This window comes from Callithrix jacchus, chromosome 21 (genome assembly GCF_049354715.1).
Source record: "Callithrix jacchus isolate 240 chromosome 21, calJac240_pri, whole genome shotgun sequence".
Classification (NCBI taxonomy): domain Eukaryota; kingdom Metazoa; phylum Chordata; class Mammalia; order Primates; family Cebidae; genus Callithrix; species Callithrix jacchus.
The window spans coordinates 43062103-43081024 of NC_133522.1; the positions used below are offsets into that span (position 1 = coordinate 43062103).

General features: G+C 39.8%; 2 protein-coding genes across 11 annotated transcripts in view; one reads left to right on the top strand and one right to left on the bottom strand.

Annotated features, from left to right (window-relative positions):
- Positions 1-571: 571 nt before the first annotated feature.
- Positions 572-8176, bottom strand: PIGP (phosphatidylinositol glycan anchor biosynthesis class P). Of its 6 annotated transcripts, none has more exons than XM_008986665.4 (6): positions 8094-8176; positions 7456-7559; positions 6516-6560; positions 4619-4691; positions 2231-2349; positions 572-910 (listed from the first exon to the last, which is right to left on the bottom strand). In XM_008986665.4, exons 2-6 carry the CDS (start codon positions 7535-7537, stop codon positions 780-782), a joined length of 450 nt encoding a protein of 149 aa, XP_008984913.1. In that variant the 5' UTR covers positions 7538-7559; positions 8094-8176; the 3' UTR covers positions 572-779. The 6 variants fall into 6 exon arrangements, with proteins under 6 accessions (XP_008984913.1, XP_008984916.1, XP_035138884.1 ...); XM_008986668.4 differs by having other exon boundaries at positions 7987-8176; XM_035282993.3 differs by having other exon boundaries at positions 7969-8176.
- Positions 8177-8268: 92 nt separating this feature from the next.
- The window catches only part of TTC3 (tetratricopeptide repeat domain 3), a 123254-nt gene continuing 112600 nt past the window's right edge, over positions 8269-18922 (top strand). For all 5 annotated transcript variants that reach the window (XM_078358639.1, XM_078358640.1, XM_054248974.2 and 2 more), the window contains exon 1: positions 8269-8361. The gene's annotated coding sequence lies outside the window, so the exon portion shown is untranslated. The remainder of the gene's footprint in view (positions 8362-18922) is intronic.

An 18922-nucleotide genomic window follows, 5' to 3' on the forward strand; every position in this document is an offset into this window, starting at 1 on the left:
AATCTGGGCCCAGTTTCTCGGCTCACCTGGGACCATATTCTCTTTGATTCGGTATGTTCCATGCCCAATGCCAGTCTTCTTTCTGTTCTTAGGACTCACCAAGTTCCTTCTCACCTATGGTCTTTGCCTCACCTGCTTCATACTTAGATCCCAACAGCCTCTCTCTCTGGGAGGCCTTCCTTGACTACCCAAAGTGACCTAGTCATCCCTTTGCATTCTAGAAGACATTATCTTAATTCTCTGCATAGCACTCATCAAATTATATTTTCTGTTTATTTGCTTAGTTGGCCTCACCTTGCTTCTAAAATATAAGCTCTTTGAGAGAGAATCTTACCATTACTTCATCCCTAGTGCCTAGAAAAATACCTGATGCACAGTGAGTACTCAACAAATAATTGTGTCTTAGACATGAATCTGATGGCATAAACACTAACTGTACCGTTCCCCAAAACTAAGGGTTTGAATTCTGGGCCCCTCAGGACAATTGCCCTTTGCAAATTACAAAATAAATGTCTCTCTGAGGAACTGCTTGATTATACTGACACTTTTTTTTTTAAAGTCTGCTATATGGTAATGCAATATTGTATTTATTCTGTTCATTAACAATACTTGAGAACATTTACAATATTCATTGAACATAATCTAAGAGAAGGTCAAGTTACATTTTTTACATCTCCTTTATTAATAAGAGAGATGGTCAAATTAATTTACGGTCAAAATTATAATGGCAAACACTCATAAATAAATACGTTCTTGGTATTAGTATGGTTACATACAATTCAGTTTTTGGAGTAAAGTTCTTTGTTTGCAAGAAAGAACATTTGGTTTACTTCACTAATAGAAATATCTCTTAATGCTGGAATAGCCTCCTCTTGGTGTTTCTTCTGCTGTTGATTTTTAGCATAGTTATCTGTAATAAAAGACCAAAATCTCTGTTTACCCAAGCAAAATCTCTGTTTTCTTCTTCAGTCTCTGTGTCTGCTGGAGCCCAGCACACAATTTACTAGGCTGACATCTGGATAGTGAGAAACATGTTTAACATAAATGATTACTTAAATCTTCTCTTTGGAAGAAATGTCCCAATTAAAATAAAAACATAATCAGCAAGGAACTTTTTTCATCTCTAACTTGGAAAGAAATTAATATTTCATTCAACTGTACAATGATGATTAAACTCTCATTTGCACATTTCTCATAGGAACAGAATTAGACCCAGCCCTTGAAAATGCATTTAAATTGACACTGCAAAACTATTAAATCATTTGGTATAAATATTCATGCAAACTTAACAATTTCCCCTCTTTGTACCATTGTCTATTTGCTGCCAATTCCCATCAAGAATGCATGGAATGCAATGTATCAGAAAGACATTTAAAAATAATATTATCGATTTTTAAAATACATTGTAGAGGCTAATGAATAAAGGTTTTGAAAAGTTGAAAAATCATACCAGGGAACTTAAAAAATACTTTACTTTTTAGAATCCAAGCAAGCTCAGGAGTCTGATTCATATTAATCTTTAGACTTGAAAGAACTTCAAAAAAATAAAACCACACGAACATACTGTGGCTCTTTTATCCACTAACTGGAATAAGGAGTACACAATGATCCTGAGGAGGATACACGCGCAAAGTCCTCTTTCTGAACAAGGGCCGCATGTACTATTTGCTATCCCTTAATCAACAGTGTCTGTGCAGGATAAAAGAAGCTTCCCTCAGGCAAAGTTAATGTGAACATATTATAGATACATATTGAATATACTTGTGGCTTTTATGGGAGCAAATACCTGCTAACCAGTGCTATAATTCACTAGAATTTATTTCTTCCATGACTATAGCTGGTGCATATTCATCAGAACTTAGTTCCTTCATGCAAATATTTCCTTTTGTATAAGTTTGTACTGATTTCTCTTAGCTCCTTTTTACTGTCCCAATGTGTGTGTGTGTGTGTGTGTGTGTGTATATATGTTTTTATGTGTGTGTGTGTGTGTGTTTTGGATGGAGTTTCACTCTTGTCATCCAGGCTGGAAAGCAGAGGTGCAATCTAGGCTCACTGCAACCTCTGCCTCCTGGGTTCAAGCGATTCTCCTCCCTCAGCCTCCCAGTAGGTGGAATTACATGCTTGCACCACTGATGTGTGTTTTGCAGCCTGTTCTTGCTGCTTTTCTGAGAAAAAGTGCTAATACTCCACTCTTGCATTGCCCCAGCACTTTCCTTTTATATAAAGTTACCTGTGATTGTATGAATGGAGTCAAGTGGAGAGGTACTCATCATGTTAATTCCAAACAAGAGGACGTAGCCAATTACTACAGCAATAAAGAGGTAGACAGGTAATGCAACTGCCCAGTATCTGCAGAAGAGAATATTGAAGTGCATAATAGACACTTTTAAAAGTTGCAGTTCTCAAGAGTCAGTCACAAGGCCAACAGTTTTTAAATTTAAATTTTATAAATATATGCACATAAGAGACAAATAGTTCCACAAGGCTTATAATGAAAAGCTGCAGTCCTCTATCCACCATCCCAACCCTGGACTGTCTTCTGGTACTTACTTCCTCATTGCTACATAACATGCTTACATTACTGTTTCTTCATTTTTTTCTATTAGACATTTTCTCTAGGCTTCCTAATATGGAGATGAAAAATTAATGTCCTCCTATCCTCTTCTATACTTACACCACAATTTCTCACTATAGCAGCAGGTTTTAGAAATAGAATGCTAATTATATAAATAATTTTGCAACTGAGGATCTTAGTGCATTATTATAATATATATATATATATATATATTTTTTTTTTTTTTTTTTTGAGACAGAGTCTTGGCTCTGTTACCCAGGCTGGAATGCAGTGGCGCGATCTCGGCTCACTGCAACCTCTGCCTTCGGGGTTCAAATGATTCTCCTGCTTTAGCCTCCCAAGTAGCTGGGACTACAGGCATGTGCCACCACACCCAGCTAATTTTTTTTCATATTTTTAGTAGAGATGAGGTTTCATCATGTTGGCCAAGATGGTTGTGCCCGGCCTATATTTTCTTGTACAACGTTTTGTTTTTTCTTGAATAATTACATTTGTCTGTTCACTTGGTTTCCCATGTATCCATCAATACCAGAGACTCAAATTCTCTGTTAAGATTCTATTATTTCTCTCAGTATCATTAAGTACACGAAGTGCTATTTTTTATTGAGTGGTTTTTGTTTTTGTTTTAGAGAAAGCATCTGTCACCCAGGCTGGAGTGCAATGGTGTGATCACAGTTCACTGTAGCCTCAACCTCCCGAGCTCACTTTAGCCCTGGAAGTAGCTGGGACTATAGGTGCACATCACCACGCCTGGCTAATTTTTAATTTTTCTGTAGAAACAGGGTATTGAGATGTTGCCCAGGTTTATTATTATTATTTTTTGAAATGATTTGTTCTCTATTATTTTCTCTTTCTGAAACTTCTAATAGTTAGATTTTTAACCATTATACTTTCTTCTATATTCCATTTCCTTTTTGTTCTAATTTCTAGAGATTACCTATGTTTGATTTCCTAATCTTTCAATTAAAATTTTAATTTTGGCTACAATGTTTACAATTTCCAAATACAGTAATTTCCTGAACATTCCTTTTGCATGGCATTCTGTTCTTGTTTCATAGTTATAAGTCTCTTACCTCTTGAGAATTTTAAGTTAATTTTTTTTTTTCTGTTTTCTGCATTATCTCTATTTCCTTCAAATTCCCTTTACCTTTCTGCTTTTTCATTTCATGCTAGAGGCTTTCTTTTAATGTCTGGTAACTTAGAGTAGTCCATTCATATTTAAAAATGAAGTGCTAACAAGTGAGTTGGAAGCACTATGTGTATGTGGGCAGGGATGGTCAACTGGTGAGCCTCCCTCTAAGAGACCTGGCCACTTCACTGGGGTCTTTTTCTGTGTGTAGTAGGGTATTATAAGCCTGGAAGCCCAGAGAGGGAAGATGGAGGAGGAGGTAAACCTTCACATTGAGCCATGCAGATTTTCACTTGCTCCCCCGTTTTCAGTAAGATGCCTCATTCCCAACTCAGACTAAGTGGCCCCCAAGCTAGAGACTCAACCTTGCCAGAGAGTAAAACTCCTGTTTTCTGCAGAGGAGGGCAGGGTGGGTCTCCCATCTTTGAGGGCTGAGGGAGGGAAATTTGAAGGCTAGAGCCTTCACATGGTCTTCAAACATGTTTTCAGTAAAACCCAGAATTAAAGAGCTACCTAGTACTCTAATGTCTGAGCTATTCGGGAGTTCGAGGGTACAAATATTCTTGCTGGCCTCCTACTTCAACAAAGTGAAAAACGCAGAAACAGAGACCTCTCACCTATCGCAATCCACTTTCCAAAATGTTGATATCTCTTTTCTGCCATCCTATTGTTTCTGTGGGTTTAGGGGAATTTTAGCAAGATTTTTGAAGGAAATGGATGGAGATAAATGTGTGTTCATGCCACCATCTTTAACTAGATATATATCAATAGCGATCTTAAAAAAGCTTTCAGTTTCTATATGGCTATTCATGAATTTTAAGAGAATATTTAAGATTTGGGTAGTTTTAAGAAAGGATATGATTCTTCAAAACAGCATTAATCAGATCCTCATTTAAGAAATATATTAAACTTACTTTTGAGGCCAATAGGTTAAACCTAAAGAGTTTAGCCAAGATTCAGGAATAAAAGCCCACACGAGGTAAAGTACTGCAGAAAAGAAAAAGATAAAAAAGAGGAAGTCAGCAAGAGATACATCTAATCTATTAAGATTCATATAACACAGAAAAGCTCCTTTGAAGTGTCCCTGATTCACTCAGAAATCATTTTTCCCTCCTTTCAGTTCTTCTAGCTCCTTGTTTGTACAATTCTTATAATTACTGTATTAGTCATTTAACATCTTAACTCTCACTCTATATTTTAAGCAATTCAAGGATACAAATCATGCCTCAGCAATTGTTATAATCCTTATCACCTAGCAATTTGCCTTACGTACAGCAAGTGTTCAGTACTTGATCCCCACAAGGTTGAAGTTAACTACAGACATTTAGTTGCTCAAAGAGAAATTTACCTACCCAGTTCTAATCTACCACATGTAGAGTGTCTGCCTTATCTCTCAGAGTACAATCTTATTTCCCTCAATCCCAAATCTCTGTGGCACCCATTACTGTTGTCCCACCATAACAACGGCTAAGTTCTGAGAGCTCACTGTAGGTTAAGCACAGTTCCAAGTATTCTGTACACATTATTTAAGATAATCCTCCAAGACAATCCTCCGAGGCAAGTATGCAATTTTAACTGATGAGGAAATGGAAGCTTAGAAAGGATACATCACCTACCCAAGGTAAGTGGCCGAGAAAAATTTTACCTACCTATTACATCAGTGATGATGCATTCTTTTCTTAACAAATATGTATTACAGAATTCTGTATGTCAGGAGTGTGAGGCACAATACTGAATCAAAAACAGGTGGCTTCTGGGCTCCCTAAACTCAAAGTCTAGTAGTGAATCAAGAGTAAATTGGTATTTTCACTACATTGTGATGAGTGCTCATGAATAGCAAAAGATGACACAGAAGCACATTAGAAGGACCTCCTTCCACTCAGTGTCCTCCTGCCCTTGTTTAATTTCTCCCCACAGTACATGTGAGCACCTGATACTGTGTATGTTTTTCTTATTTAATTCGTCCATTGACTACCTCCCCACAACGTTAGAATAAAGACTCTATGAAAGCAGGGCATTTTGGACTGTTTTGGTCCTTCCTGGCCTGTAACAGTGCCTGGCACATGGTAAGCACTCAATAAATACTTGAGTTAATTTTTGGTTGTGGATATCATGAAATTTAAGTCTTTTTTTTTTTTTTTTTGAGATGAAGTTTCACTCTTGTTGCCCAGGGTGGAATGCAATGGTGAGATCTCGGCTCACCACAACCTCCACCTCCCAGGTTCAAGCAATTCTCCTGTCTCAGCCTCCCAAATAGCCGGGACTACAGGCACGTGCCAGCACACCTGGCTAATTTTGCTACTTTAGTAGAGACGGGGTTTCTCCATGTTGGTCAGGATGGTCTCGAACTCCTGACCTCAGGTAACCGGCCGGCCTCAGCCTCCCAAAGTGCTGGGATTACATGCGTGAGCCACTGTACCCGGCCAGAATTTAAGTCTTAAAGTGATTGCTTTTATTTACTCATATAGCTTCTAATCTTTGAGACTCTCTTTAAACAAGGATTTACAAAAGTGCTAACAATAACATGAGTAGCTAACATTTATTAGCACGTAACTGTTTCTAGGCATTGTTTTACGTGTTTTACATAAATTACCCGCTAATCCTAGCAACAGTCAGAAGAGGGAGCAGAGTGAAGTCAGCCAGTGTATTTGGGTTCAAATTTAGAGGCTTATCATTTAGCAGCTTTGCAACCTAGGGCAAATTACTGAAACCCAGTATGTTCATCTCTAAAGTGAGGACAATAACAACAGAAACTCCCCCATAGGGTTGTTTCATGCGTCATAAGCATTTAAGAACCATAATTATCATTACCTTTTACAGGTAGGGAACCTGAGGCTGCCAGCTCACATGGCTCACCTGTGGAGTCAGAATTTGAACTCAGCTGTAACTTTTTCACTTCAGTTCTAACAGCCTGGCCATTTCATTGTCGGCAAGTTGTACCGATGGTACAGGCTGACATAGTTCAGTTAGGGTTCAGAAGTACTACCCCTCTTCTACTTTCCTGGTTTCCAAAGAGTTCCAGAACGTTGGCTCAGGGACACTCAATTTCCTCTCTCTTGCGTGCCTCATAATTCCCAAATCCTTTTGGGGAGAGACTTGGGGCTTGCTTACTCACTTGTGTGACTGGGCATATTAGTGTCTCAGTGAGCGTCACCCTCCTTATCCCTAAATGGACAGTTATGGGGATTAAGGGAGATGCAGGATGCAAAGAATCCACCTTTCAACCGAACTTCTCTGGCCTACACCTCTTGTTCCTCAGATCCCACAGGGCACACTGGAGCCGTATCAAGGTCCTCATGTCCAAATCCTCTCACAGCCTTTCCACTTCTCCCCTCCCTCCTACTCAGCATCAGTGTCTGGGTGGGGGTGGGGGGATGAAAGCCTTGACTTTCCAGTCTGGTTTCAATGTCTCTCCGCTGTGCTCCCCTGACACTCGTCACACTGAGCATTAACTGTAGATTTACTTATCTGTCTCCTCCACAAGACCACTACCTCCTTCAGGGCAGGGACCAGGCTTTATTCACTCTGCCATCGTGTCTGGTGCTGTATAAATATTTGTAGAGACTAAAACCACCTAGGCTAGTGCTGGCGTACAACACTCAACAAACACGAGCTCCCTTCTGATTTTCTTAAAAAGAGACATAGGGAGAAAGAATCAACAGTTGGTGTGTGCACAGTCTAACCAATGCATTCTTCCCTTGTCACTGAATGCCAGAAAAAGCCCCTGGCCATCCATCGGGAAAGTACTTACTGAAGACAAATTGGGAGCCTAAGAAAAGAACAAAGCCATAAATCGCTCTTTCTGGCAATGGCGACGGTGAATTTTCCACCATTTTTCCTAGGGCTTTAGACAATCTGCGGAAAAGGAACACAGTTAGCCGTCAGCGACGTGCTCCTCCGCACCAGTGGGCCAATCTCGCCCCAGCGCTTCGCAGCGGGGACGGTGCCCGCCCGCAACCCGCGCCCCCACCTCGCGCGCACACAGGGACCCAGGCTGGCGCGTGCCCCGCAGAAGGGGCGGCGCGGGATAGGGCAGGGAGAGGGGAATGGGATAATAGACGCGCGCTCCAGCTCTGCGAGCGTGGCCTTCCCGCGGGAAGGGAGGGGAGAGCGGAGAACAACGCTCCCGCGGCGCCCACGAGCACGCGGGCCTACTAGGTCACGGCACCCAGGCCCCGGGCCCTGTCCACTCATGGGGGCTTCTGTTTCTCTTTCGAGCTGGGATATACCGGGGGCCTCGACCTGGGGTCTTTCATACGCCCACCCAGGCCCCGCCCGACACCTCTGCCGCCTCAGCGCTGAGATCTCTGCGCAGGCGCCGACTTGGTAGCCGCAGTGGGGGCGGAAAGACAAAAAACTGAGTGAAAGGCCTAGCGACGGCGCTCCCACCCTGGCGCAGGCGCACGACGACCCTCCTCGGGTAGGAGCCAGAGAGCGCGGGGGCCCGCGGGATCCGTTTGGCTCGCGGCGACGAAGGAGGGGGCGGTGCAGCGCTACTGCGCCTGCGCGCTGCTAGCCCACGTGACGCACCTGCCTTTAGCGCCTCCGCTCGCTCCCTCCAGCTGTCAGCTGACTTGGAGGGCCGGAGGTGGCGGCGGCGGCGGCGGCTGCGGCGGTGGCGCCGGCCCGCGTCGAGGCTCGCGGGCGGCGGGCCCCGGTGAGTGCACATCCAGCGTGCGGCAGGGCTCCCGGATGTGTCAACTTGTCCTGCTGCAGCCGAGATGCCGGGGGAGCGGGGTCTTCCACACCCCCTCTGTGGGTGTGTGGTGAGTGTGGGTGTGTGCGCGTCGCCCCGCGTCCCTCGCTGCCGTGCCTGCTGTGTTTGCGTGGGCTGGGGTCCCGCGAGATGAGGGGGTGTGGCCGCCATTGCCTGCCCCAGTGGGTTTTTCCCCTTGGTCTGGTGCCCCCTTCGCGAGCGAGGCCCTGCGATGCCAGGGCGAGGGTGGGAGTACTCCCTTTGTGCGCATCTCCCCTGCCCGTGCGTCGGCCGGTGCGTGGCTGACATCCCCTATGGGTGCAGGGGCCCACGCTCGCGTGTCGCCATGTGGCCCCCTTTGTGTCGGTGTCCGTGCTCCCTGGCGGCTGCGTAGGCGCTCTCGGCCTCTGCGGGGGGCCCCCCTTTGTGTCACTGCTCTGGTCTGTGGGCTGCGCGTCCCCCAGCGCGCGTGGCCGCGCCTCCTGCGATCGCGACCCCCGCCTAGAGCCTCGCTTGCGCGAGGTGCGTGTCCCCGAGTGTCCCCAGAGTGTCTGCGCATGGGTCCTGTCGAGTGCGTGATCTCTTGTGTGCGCGTTTAGTCCTGTCGAGTGCGTATCTTTTGTGTGCAGGTTTCGCTGGTGCGTGTTCGTGAACGTTCATGCGCACCCCTTGCTCTGTGTGCGTGTGTTCACCACTTTGTTGCCACCTGTTTTCGTGGGAACTGGCAGTCCAGTTCAGGGCCTGTTCCCACGGAACGGACGCGGGGGGGGGTAACCCCGGCGCTCCCCTCGCCCCCGCGCCTCTTTGAGTATCCTCCCCCGACAGACGCTAACGGGCAGGGGGAGGACAAGATCGAGTCTGGCCCCCTGCTCCGCAGTGTTGACGCTGTCAGTGTGGCCTGTTCAGAGGACAGAATAAGCTGATCAAAGATAAAAAATGGAGCTGAGACGTAGGCGAATTTGGGTTGGTACCAGTGCGTCATGCCTTTTCCAGAGGCGCCCTGGACGCCAAAAGCCTCTCAGTTGCACAGGCCTTTCAAAATATATGCACACGCCTACCGGGCTATGCCATCCTTGGGCGTTCTTGATGATATCTAATGGTTCATGGAGTATTTTATGGTATTCACCTAAATCTCTTTCTGTTTTGCCCAATATCATGGCGAGGGAAACAAGGTAGAAATTTTACAGATTTTACTCCTCCAGAGGGAGCCATTTCCCTGTAACTGTGACTCGAGTTAGGACATTTTTTTTTTTGTTGCAAGTAATTTGCGATTTATCCTAAGGAAAATGGGATTATTGTAAGGATACCTAGGGTAAGAAATTTCAAACCCATTAGGGACCCAGCTATTGCTGCGTTTGCTCAAGCTTTCGTGCTCTGCGCTCAAGTGCTGCGTTTTGTTGTCTTTCTGTCTGTTCTGCCCAATTTTCTTATTGTCTAATTTTACTTTTTTTCTTTTAATTTTTGGAATATTTCAAATATGAAATACGGGGGGGGAGCTAACCAATCCATGACTCAGATTTTACAGACGTGATTATTTAATATTTTGCCAAATTTACTTCAGATATTCGTTTTTCTTTAAAGAAAGAAAATTGCTCTCAGTTCCTCCCCCTCCTTTTCTAGAGATAGCCTCTGCGTTCAGGTTTGTGTATATCTTTCCTTTGCGTATTTTATACTTTGATCACGGTGAATCCACACACTATACTATTGTTTGTTTTTAAACTTTAATGGTATTAAAATATACGTGCCTTTGTGCAACTTGCTTTTTTTTTTTTTTTTTTTTTGCTCAGCATCATATTTTGAGATTCGTATATGAACAAATTGAATAAGTATATTATCTTTGGTTCATTCATTTTAATTGCTGCTGTAGAATCGCATTGTATGAATATACCGTATTTATTTATACATTCCCCTGTTGATAGACCTTGAACTTGGTTCAGTTTTTGACTCTTAAAAACAGTCCTGCAATAAATATCTTTGTACTTGTCTGCTTGTGCACACATTTGGAAGTTTCCATAGGAAATACACCTCAGTAGTAGATTGGCTGGACTGTAGGGCATGTGCATCTTCAACTTAACCAAATGTCACAGAAGCTCTCAAAGTGGTTGTACCAATTTTCGCTGTCACTGGTATTGAGTGAGGACATCATTTCCTCACAATCCTGCTAACACTTTATGTTATTAGACTTAACATTTTTGCCGTCTCTTTCCTGACCAGCTTCCTTATGACTTTTGCTTGCTGCTAAATTTGCTTGTAGCTACTTTGGCTTATCTTGTAGCCCTGTGTCAGCCTATGGAATTATCTCTCACAGCTAATTGGCTTAGTCTTTATCTCTTTTGGTTCTCATAAGATTAATTCCAATGAATATTTATGTATACCTAATGTATGTCAGTTCCTATGGTTGATGTATAGATAGAATTTCCATGATATGTTAAATATGTACCTCTTTAGTGGCAGGTGAGGTGATTTAATTAAAAGTATATTTTTTCATATGATGAATGTTTAAAAAATTTATTTTCCATTTTATTGTAGTATTTGATAAATTCAAAATATATGTAACACATATTCAAGCTGTATAGGAAAACAATAAAATGAACACCTATGAATTTACCACTCAATCCAAGAATCAAAATGACCAATATTGAATGTGTTTACTTCCAGAGGTGACTACTATTCTGAATTGTGTATATTATGTCTTGTTTTTAAAAATAATTTTATCAGATATGTATATATCCTTCAAAAATGTATTGTATGGTTTCTGTTTTTTGAGTGGAAAAAGAATCATACTGGGTATAGTTTTCTGGGACTTGCTTATTTCACTTCATATTATGTTTCTGAGTCGCTAATATTGGGTATAGATATAAGTCATTGATTTTCACTGCTGTGTAATATTCCATGTGTGAATATAACACAGTGTATGCATTCTTCTGTTGATGGACATTTTGGTCGTTTCTAGGTTTTGCTGTTATGAAGATTCTTGTACATACTTTTTGGTTCACAGTTGTAAGAATTTCTCTAATTTTCACACTGCGGTATATGACCCCCCAGAAGAGTAATGAAAATTTGCTAAGGAGTTTGTGGGTGCAAATGATGTTAATAAATCAATTTCTAGATCATTACATTCCATAGATACTCTTTCCTAAAATTGGTAATGCCTGAGGCCTCCTGCTGGTGCTACTTTCTCACCTTATGTTTCTAACATTGCACTTTACCTAAGAAAGGCAAACCATAGGTCCTTGTGGAATCTTACTATGACATTGCCCTAAGTGGGAAAATAAAGATATATATATATATAATTTTTTTTTTAGTGGAGTTTTGCTCTTTTTGCCCAGGCTGGAGTGTAATGGGGTGATCTCGGCTCACTACAACCTCTGCCTCCTGGGTTCAAGAAATTCTCCTGCCTCAGCCTCCTGAGTAGCTGGGATTCCAGGGGCTCGCCACCACACCTGGCTAATTTTTTGTATTTTAGTAGAGATGGGGTTTCACCATGTTGGCCAGGCTGGTCTTGAACTCCTGCCCTCAGGTGATGCACCCACCTCGGCTCCCAAAGTGCTGGGATTACAGGTGTGAGCCACTGTGCCCAGCCTACAAAGGGATAATTTAAAATACTGCTATGGTGTTAGGGAAAGCCTCTTTTAATTCTGGCACTTCCCCATCCGTTTACTCAAGAGTTACATTTCCAATAAAGTTTCATTTTTTATGTTATCAGGGTATATTTTTTGACCAACCATATGCTAGTAATAATTATAATAGACATTTAAAATAATGTATAATATACATTTAAAATAATGAGATAACAAGAATCAGCTTGTTATATGATGTGAATATCACGTAACTCTAAAATGTTACTGTGATATTCTAGAAGTTCACTCTTTGCAATTATTTAAACTTATGGTGATAGTTTTTAGATTTCATCTTAATAGGTAAAGGGTATATAATTTTAAAAAAGCACTTTTGCTGGTTTGTGGGCAAGAAAAAAAAAAAAAGATTGAATACCACCATGTGAATTTGTTCAGTGGGGGGAAGAAAAGAGGAAAGAAGTACCGGCATATTACCATGGTAAGCTGTTTGCTAACAGTGGGATGGCTAGGTCAGGAGTATGAATGACCAGCTTTACAAAATATTGTCAGATTGCTTTCTGAAGTGGTTGTTAACAGTTTGTACTTTGGCCAGCACTTTTGTCTGTTTATATGCTTTGATCAACAGTGTGTAAGAGTTACAGTTGCTCTACAACCTCTCCACACTTCTTATTGTCAGACTTAATATTTACCAATGGAATGGGTATGAAATGATGCATCCTTGTGGTTTTAATTTGGATTTTTTGTTATTAATGAGGTTGAGCATCTTTTGTATGTTTATGAACCATCTTTGTTTCCTTTTTATGAAATACCTGGTCATATTTTTACTCTTTGTTCTGATGGGTTCTCTTTTAAAATTGATAAACTGGTAACATTGCTTATGTGCATTGTAAATATCTTCTGGTTTGTGGCCTGTCTTTTCACTCTTCACGGTATATTTGGAGAACAGAAGTTCTTAATTTTATCATAATCTAACTGGAACCTTTCTTGCCCTGGGCTTATAAAGACATTCCTCTGTTTCTTTTTAGAAGTTTTAAAATGATGTCTTTCACATTTAAGTTCATAATTCATTGGGCATTGATTTTTGTGTAGTTTGTGAGATAGTGATCCACATTCATTTTTTTTCTCCTGTGTGGTTCAGTGTATTGAATTGGCCTCTGTTCACCGCTGATCTGCTATGCTATCTCTTTTACATGGTTAGTTACTACCTGCATGGGTCTGTTTCTGGCCTGTCTGTGTCACTTGTCACCTTGTCTGTCGCTGTGTTCATACCACACTGTGTTAATTATTAATATTATAGTTTTACTTGAAATCTTGGTATCTGAGGAGGACATCAATCTCAGCTGTTTTTGGTCATTTGTTCTTAAGAATCCGATTGTTACAATTAATTGAATCAGTTTGAGGGAGAATAGAAATCTTTAAGATTTTGATCGTCTTTATCTAAGAATATGGTATGTATCTCTATTTATGTAAGGTTTTAGTATAGTTTTATAGTTTTCTCCGTAGAAATCTCCTACTTTTTATGTGTTAAGTCTGATGTTATTGTTTTTGTTGCTGTTATAAATGGTGATATTCTTAAAGATTTTGTTTTAACTTATTTATTGTTAGTAAATAGAAATTTAATGAAATTTAAAAAATATTGACCTTTAGTTATCCACTTGATAAACTTACTACTTCTAATATTTTTTCTGAAATCCCTTTGGATTTTCTATGTGGATAATTATATCATTTGCAAATACTGACAGTTGTGGTTCATCAATTCTAGTTATTTTTGCTTTTAAGCTAGTTATGTTCAATGGAAGTGATTAGGTTTATTCATTAAAAGTGATTATAGTGGGCCTAGAGGTCTTGCTCTCAATTTTAAAGAGAATATTTCTCTGCTGAGAATAACATTTGCTATTAATTTTTGTAGATACCTTTGATTAAGTTAGGGAATACATTTGTTGAGAATATCTTGTGTCTTTTCTCCTTTAATCTGTTAAATGTAATGAATTCCATTTTACAGATTTAAAACTCTTTGTTTTCTTTTTCATTCTTTCTTGAGATAAGAATGGTCTTTATAGTTTTTTTTAAATGAATTACTGAATTGAGTTTGCTCATGTTTTATTTAGATTTTCGTGTCTGTTTATGAATAGACTCACGTCTCATTTTTCTTTATTGGCTGTCTTATCTGACTTTGGTATTAAAATTACACAGACTTTATACCATAAGTTAGAGGGTAGTTTCTCTTTTTCTGTTCCCTGGGAGATGTTTGGATTGGAGTGATTTGTCTTTTAAGAGCTTGGTGGAACTTAACTATAAGGTCATTTATTTTCTTCTTGGAGTTTTAGAAGTAATTAGCAGTTGAATAGTCACAGGACTGTTCAGGTATTCTATTTCTTTTAGTCAGTTTTGGTAAGTTTTAGAAATCTGTCCTTTCATCAGAATTTTTAAGTTCTTCACATCAAGTTTATGGTATGTTTTTGTTGTTTATTGAGGGGGAGTCTCTCTCTGTTGCCCAGGCTGGATTAGTGCAATGGCATGATCTCAGCTCCTGCAGCCTCCACCTCCTGGGTTCAAGCGATTCTCTTGACTCAGCCTCCTGAGTAGCTAGGATTACAAGCAAGGGCCACCATGCCTGGCTAATTTTTTTGTATTTTTAGTAGAGATGGAGTTTCACCATGTTGGCCATGCTGCTTGCGAACTCCTGACCTTAAGTGGTCTGCCCACCTTGGCCTCCCAAAGTGCTGGGATTACAGGCATGAGCCACAGCTCATGGTATGGTATTAATTCTGTTTTTAATCTCTGTTTTATCTGTGTGTGTGTTCCCTTTTCTCGTTTTGAATATTCTTTATGTCAAACTTCTCTTTCTTGATCAGTCTTGCTAAAAGTTTGTCCATTTTTAAAATCTTGGCAGAGAATTAACTTTTGGCCTAATTTGACCTATTATTTGTTTTTTATCACATTGATCTTTTTTCTCTTTTATTATTTCCTTTTACTTTCTTTCAGTTTATCATTTTACTATTTTTCTCACTTAAATTACATGCTTAACATTAATTTTCAGCCATTCTTATTCCCTAGTGTAAGCATGTAAGGCTTACACTAGGAAATAAACTTCCTCAAAGTTCATTTTTGCTTTATCTAGCATAGTTTTGATTTATAGTGTCTTCGTTAACTTTAAAATCTAAGTATTTTTTAAATTTCTAGTTTTTTTCTTTGACTTACGAGTTACTTTGACATTTAAAAATTTTCAAATGTGTCTATATTTTCTTTTAATTATTGATTTTTAAATTGTGTTTGCCAGAAAATATTTAAATCTTTTTATCCTTCCTTTTTTGCCCTTGCTTTGTAGCCTTGTACATTGTGAATTATTAGAATTGTTCTGTGTATACTTGTGAAGAGTATATATTCTGTAATTGTTAAGAGTCTAATAGGTAGAGCTTGTTAATTGTGTTGTTCTAACAGTCTCTATTCTTAGAATTAATTTTGGTTTATCCTGTCATTAACTGAGAGAAGTATGTTGCAATATCCTACCATTACTACTTTCTAACAGATTTCCTGTAGTTAGTTATAACAATTTTTGTTCTTCTGTATTTTGAGACTTTTATTAGCTACATGCAAGCTTAACATTATTTTCCTAGTGGGTCGAACTTTTACTGTATTGTGATTTTTCTCTAAGCTCGCTTCTTTGTTTTAGAGGTTTTTGGTCTGATTCCATCTTTCTTTTGGTGTTACTTCTCCTGGAATATTCTTTTCCTTCATTTTGCTTTGATTTTTCTAGTGACCTTACATTTTAAGTGTCTCTTATAAGGAACATATTACTGGATTTTTTTTTAATCACACCAGGCAATCTCCGTCTTGTAATTGGTAGGTCCCGAGTGTCTTAGTTGGTTGGCTCAGTTTTGGATAATAAAAACAAGTCTTAAAGTATTTTTATTTTACGTTTGTTCTTAACAGATCATTATGATGGATGTATAATTGTAGGCTGATGTGTTTTCTGTCAGGATAGAGATACTATTCTATGGCTTATACAAAGTTTTATGCTTTTTTGAAAAGCTGCCAGTTTTATGCTTTTTTGAAGAAAATATCTTTTTTCTTTTAGTTACATTGGATTTTCTGACTTTGGTGTTACATCATTTCACTTCTAAGTCTTGATAGGGATTATATTTAGCCTATTTCGGATGCATGTGTTTCATGATTCTGCATTTTGCCTTCCATGAGATCTAGAAGTTTCTGAATCCTGTATTCTCTAAATATTATATCTCATTAATCTCTTCTCTGCTGCTGGAACTTTAACTGTATATATATATATATATATATATATGTACTAAACTGTTTCCAGATCACTTATTCTTTATCTTTCATATTTTTTATCTCTTTGTTTCTCTTTACCAGAATTTACAGTGCTGGGTAATTTCATAAGGCATATATTTTAGTTCACCGATTTTCTCTTCAACTATGCCTAATATCCTCTGTAACTCATCCCGTCTTTTTTTTTCTTTTAACAATTACATTTTTAATTTCTAAAAGTTCTGCTTGGTTCTCTTTTGGTATGCCCAGTGATTCTTCCTCTTCTCATGTTATTTGGTGATTTTTGTGACTCTCTAGGTATTCTGTACACTGTATCAGGCATTCCTAATGTCTGATATCCCTCGGAAGAGGGATGTCTACATTTATTGCTATTTTGTTGTTGTTGTTGTCTCTCCCTCAATGTAGCAGTCACCTCCTGTGTTTGGTGATCATCGATTATGAACTTCTGTTTGATTGATCTTTGTGGGAATCTTGAGAGTCTAATTTGGGGATGCTTTGTTTCTGAATGCATTTTTATTAAATTTGTCTGGGAGCCAGGAAGTTTAACTGGGATCTCTTTTCAGTTCCTATATTTTGTTTCTGGCTCAGTGCTCTGTGTCTTGATCGTACTACTGCTCTTGGCACTACTATTTATGGCTCTAAACTGTAGCCAAGTTTAATTTCTAGCTCAAGGTTTGTTGCTTTTGCGTGGAGAGCGTGGCTTCAAATTTTCCCATTTCTGTGATCTCAGCAAAAACATCCAAAAAGTGTTTTTTAAAAATCTAGGATCTATCTTTTTTTCTCCCAACAGTACATTCCCCCAGAGTATCTAGTTCACCATAACTGATGAGATCAGAAGTTCTTTATTTTAATATTTTAGTAGCATATTTATTTTTGTTTGTATTAGAAAAAGTTTTGTGGTACCAAACAAGGATTCTTGGTGATATCAACATTTCTGTTAAAACTAGTTTACATCTAAGTTAAAATTTGAATTATCCTAAAGAAAACTGTTCAGTGAATAGCAGTACAGATGACAAGCAGATTACACAATATATCCTCTGGATCCAAAGTGACCCTACAGAGATAAACCTGTGATGATTAAACTGTGTGAAAACTGCTATCAGAGACATGGGCAAGGGGGTCTTGTTTACAGAGAAGAGGTACAAAAATAAACTTGATGGTAGTGAGAAGATCAGGAAATGTTTCCTGGAATTGGGTATTAGGGACTGATAGGCATTAGGTGGTTGCAGAATAAGTTTTGTTTAGGAACGACAAGCAGTTGGGTGTGACTGACTCCCAGGTTGTGTGTCGTGGAGTGACTGGGGATAAAAGCAGGAGCAACATCTTCTATGCTTATATTAGGGAAGTTGGACTTCATTCTGAAACGGAAGGGAAGCTGTTGCATGGTTTTAAGCAGTATAGTGATATGATCAGTTTTAGAGGGTGCCGAGATTGAAGGCAAGCCTGACCGGAGGAGACTGCTTGTTACATTGGTTCAGAGGAGAAACGATGAAGGCCGTGATACTGGGCATGAAGAAGTATAGTGTGCTAATTTTAGATTTCTTAGGGAAGCGGAAATGACAAGAGTTAGTGGTCAGTTGGACAGAAATGTTGAAGGAGACTGGGGAGTCTAGGTTGACTCCCAGGGTTTAGGTTTAGGTAGTAAAATGGCATGTAGAACACTTATGATAAACAGCATACAGAAAGAGGAAAGAACTCGGTTTCATTTGTTTGTCTTTGAGGAAAAAGATGTTTGTTTTTGAACTTACTGATTCTGAGGGGCTTGTGGGACATCTTGGTTAAGATCCTGTAGAAGTTGACAGGGATTGACAGGGAGGGTCTAGAAGTCAAGTGATACAACCCTGCCTGGAAAGATTTGGGAGTCTTCATCATTTGAAAGTTTGGAAGCCATTGTTTACTGCAGTGCATTTGAGAGAATTTAAGCTGGTACATAGATAAACACTGGAAAAAATTTTAGTAGATAGAAATTTAATGTTTATGAGAAACATAATTTGCACATCTAACCTTTGGTAATCATGGACATCATCACTTAGGCCAAGTGAGCTCAATAAAAGGGAAATAGAAACTGAAAATCTATGCGATACCTGGAAATGGCAAACATCATGGTGAAGCGATAATGACGAAGGTTCAGAAAGCGCTGTGTTAAGCCATGGGTGTGGTGGGTAGATTCACCCAAGGAGAGAGTAAGAGTGAGAAGAAAAGAGAGTTGACATTGGGTGGCGGGGAATGCAGAAGAAGAGCCCATGAAGGAAACTGAGGAAGAGCAGCCAGACGAATAGGAGGAGAACCAGAGAAGATGGTCTTTGGAGTCCAAATGAAGAGTTCTGAGGAGGACCAGGAGGAAGTGGTCCACAGCGTCAAGTAAGTTGTAAGCTGCAAAGTGCTCTTTGGATTTAGCAATTAAGGTAGACTGTTTAGCTGGAAGCATCCAAACAGTGGATTTAAAAAATACTCACCTAACATGAAGGTTAAAGATAGCTGGTATTTATAGCATTTCTCCTATACCTGGTACTCTTCTAAGCACTTTACATGTGTTAACTGATTATTCAGGTAGGTAGTATTGTTATCCCCATTTGACAAACACAGAGGAAGCACAGAGAGGTTCAGTAACTTGCCCAAGATCGCACATGCAAGGAAACGAGAGCCAGGATTCAAGC

Bases quoted from the DNA above. Each gene is read 5' to 3' on its own strand.
- PIGP (XM_008986665.4), bottom strand. From the start codon at position 7,537: ATGGTGGAAAATTCACCGTCGCCATTGCCAGAAAGAGCGATTTATGGC. The intron at 6,561-7,455 runs GTAAGTACTTTC...CTGACTCCACAG, and splicing joins AGGCTCCCAATTTGTCTTCA to GTGAGCCATGTGAGCTGGCA. The intron at 2,350-4,618 runs GTAAGTTTAATA...TCTCTTCTGCAG, and splicing joins TTAACCTATTGGCCTCAAAA to ATACTGGGCAGTTGCATTAC.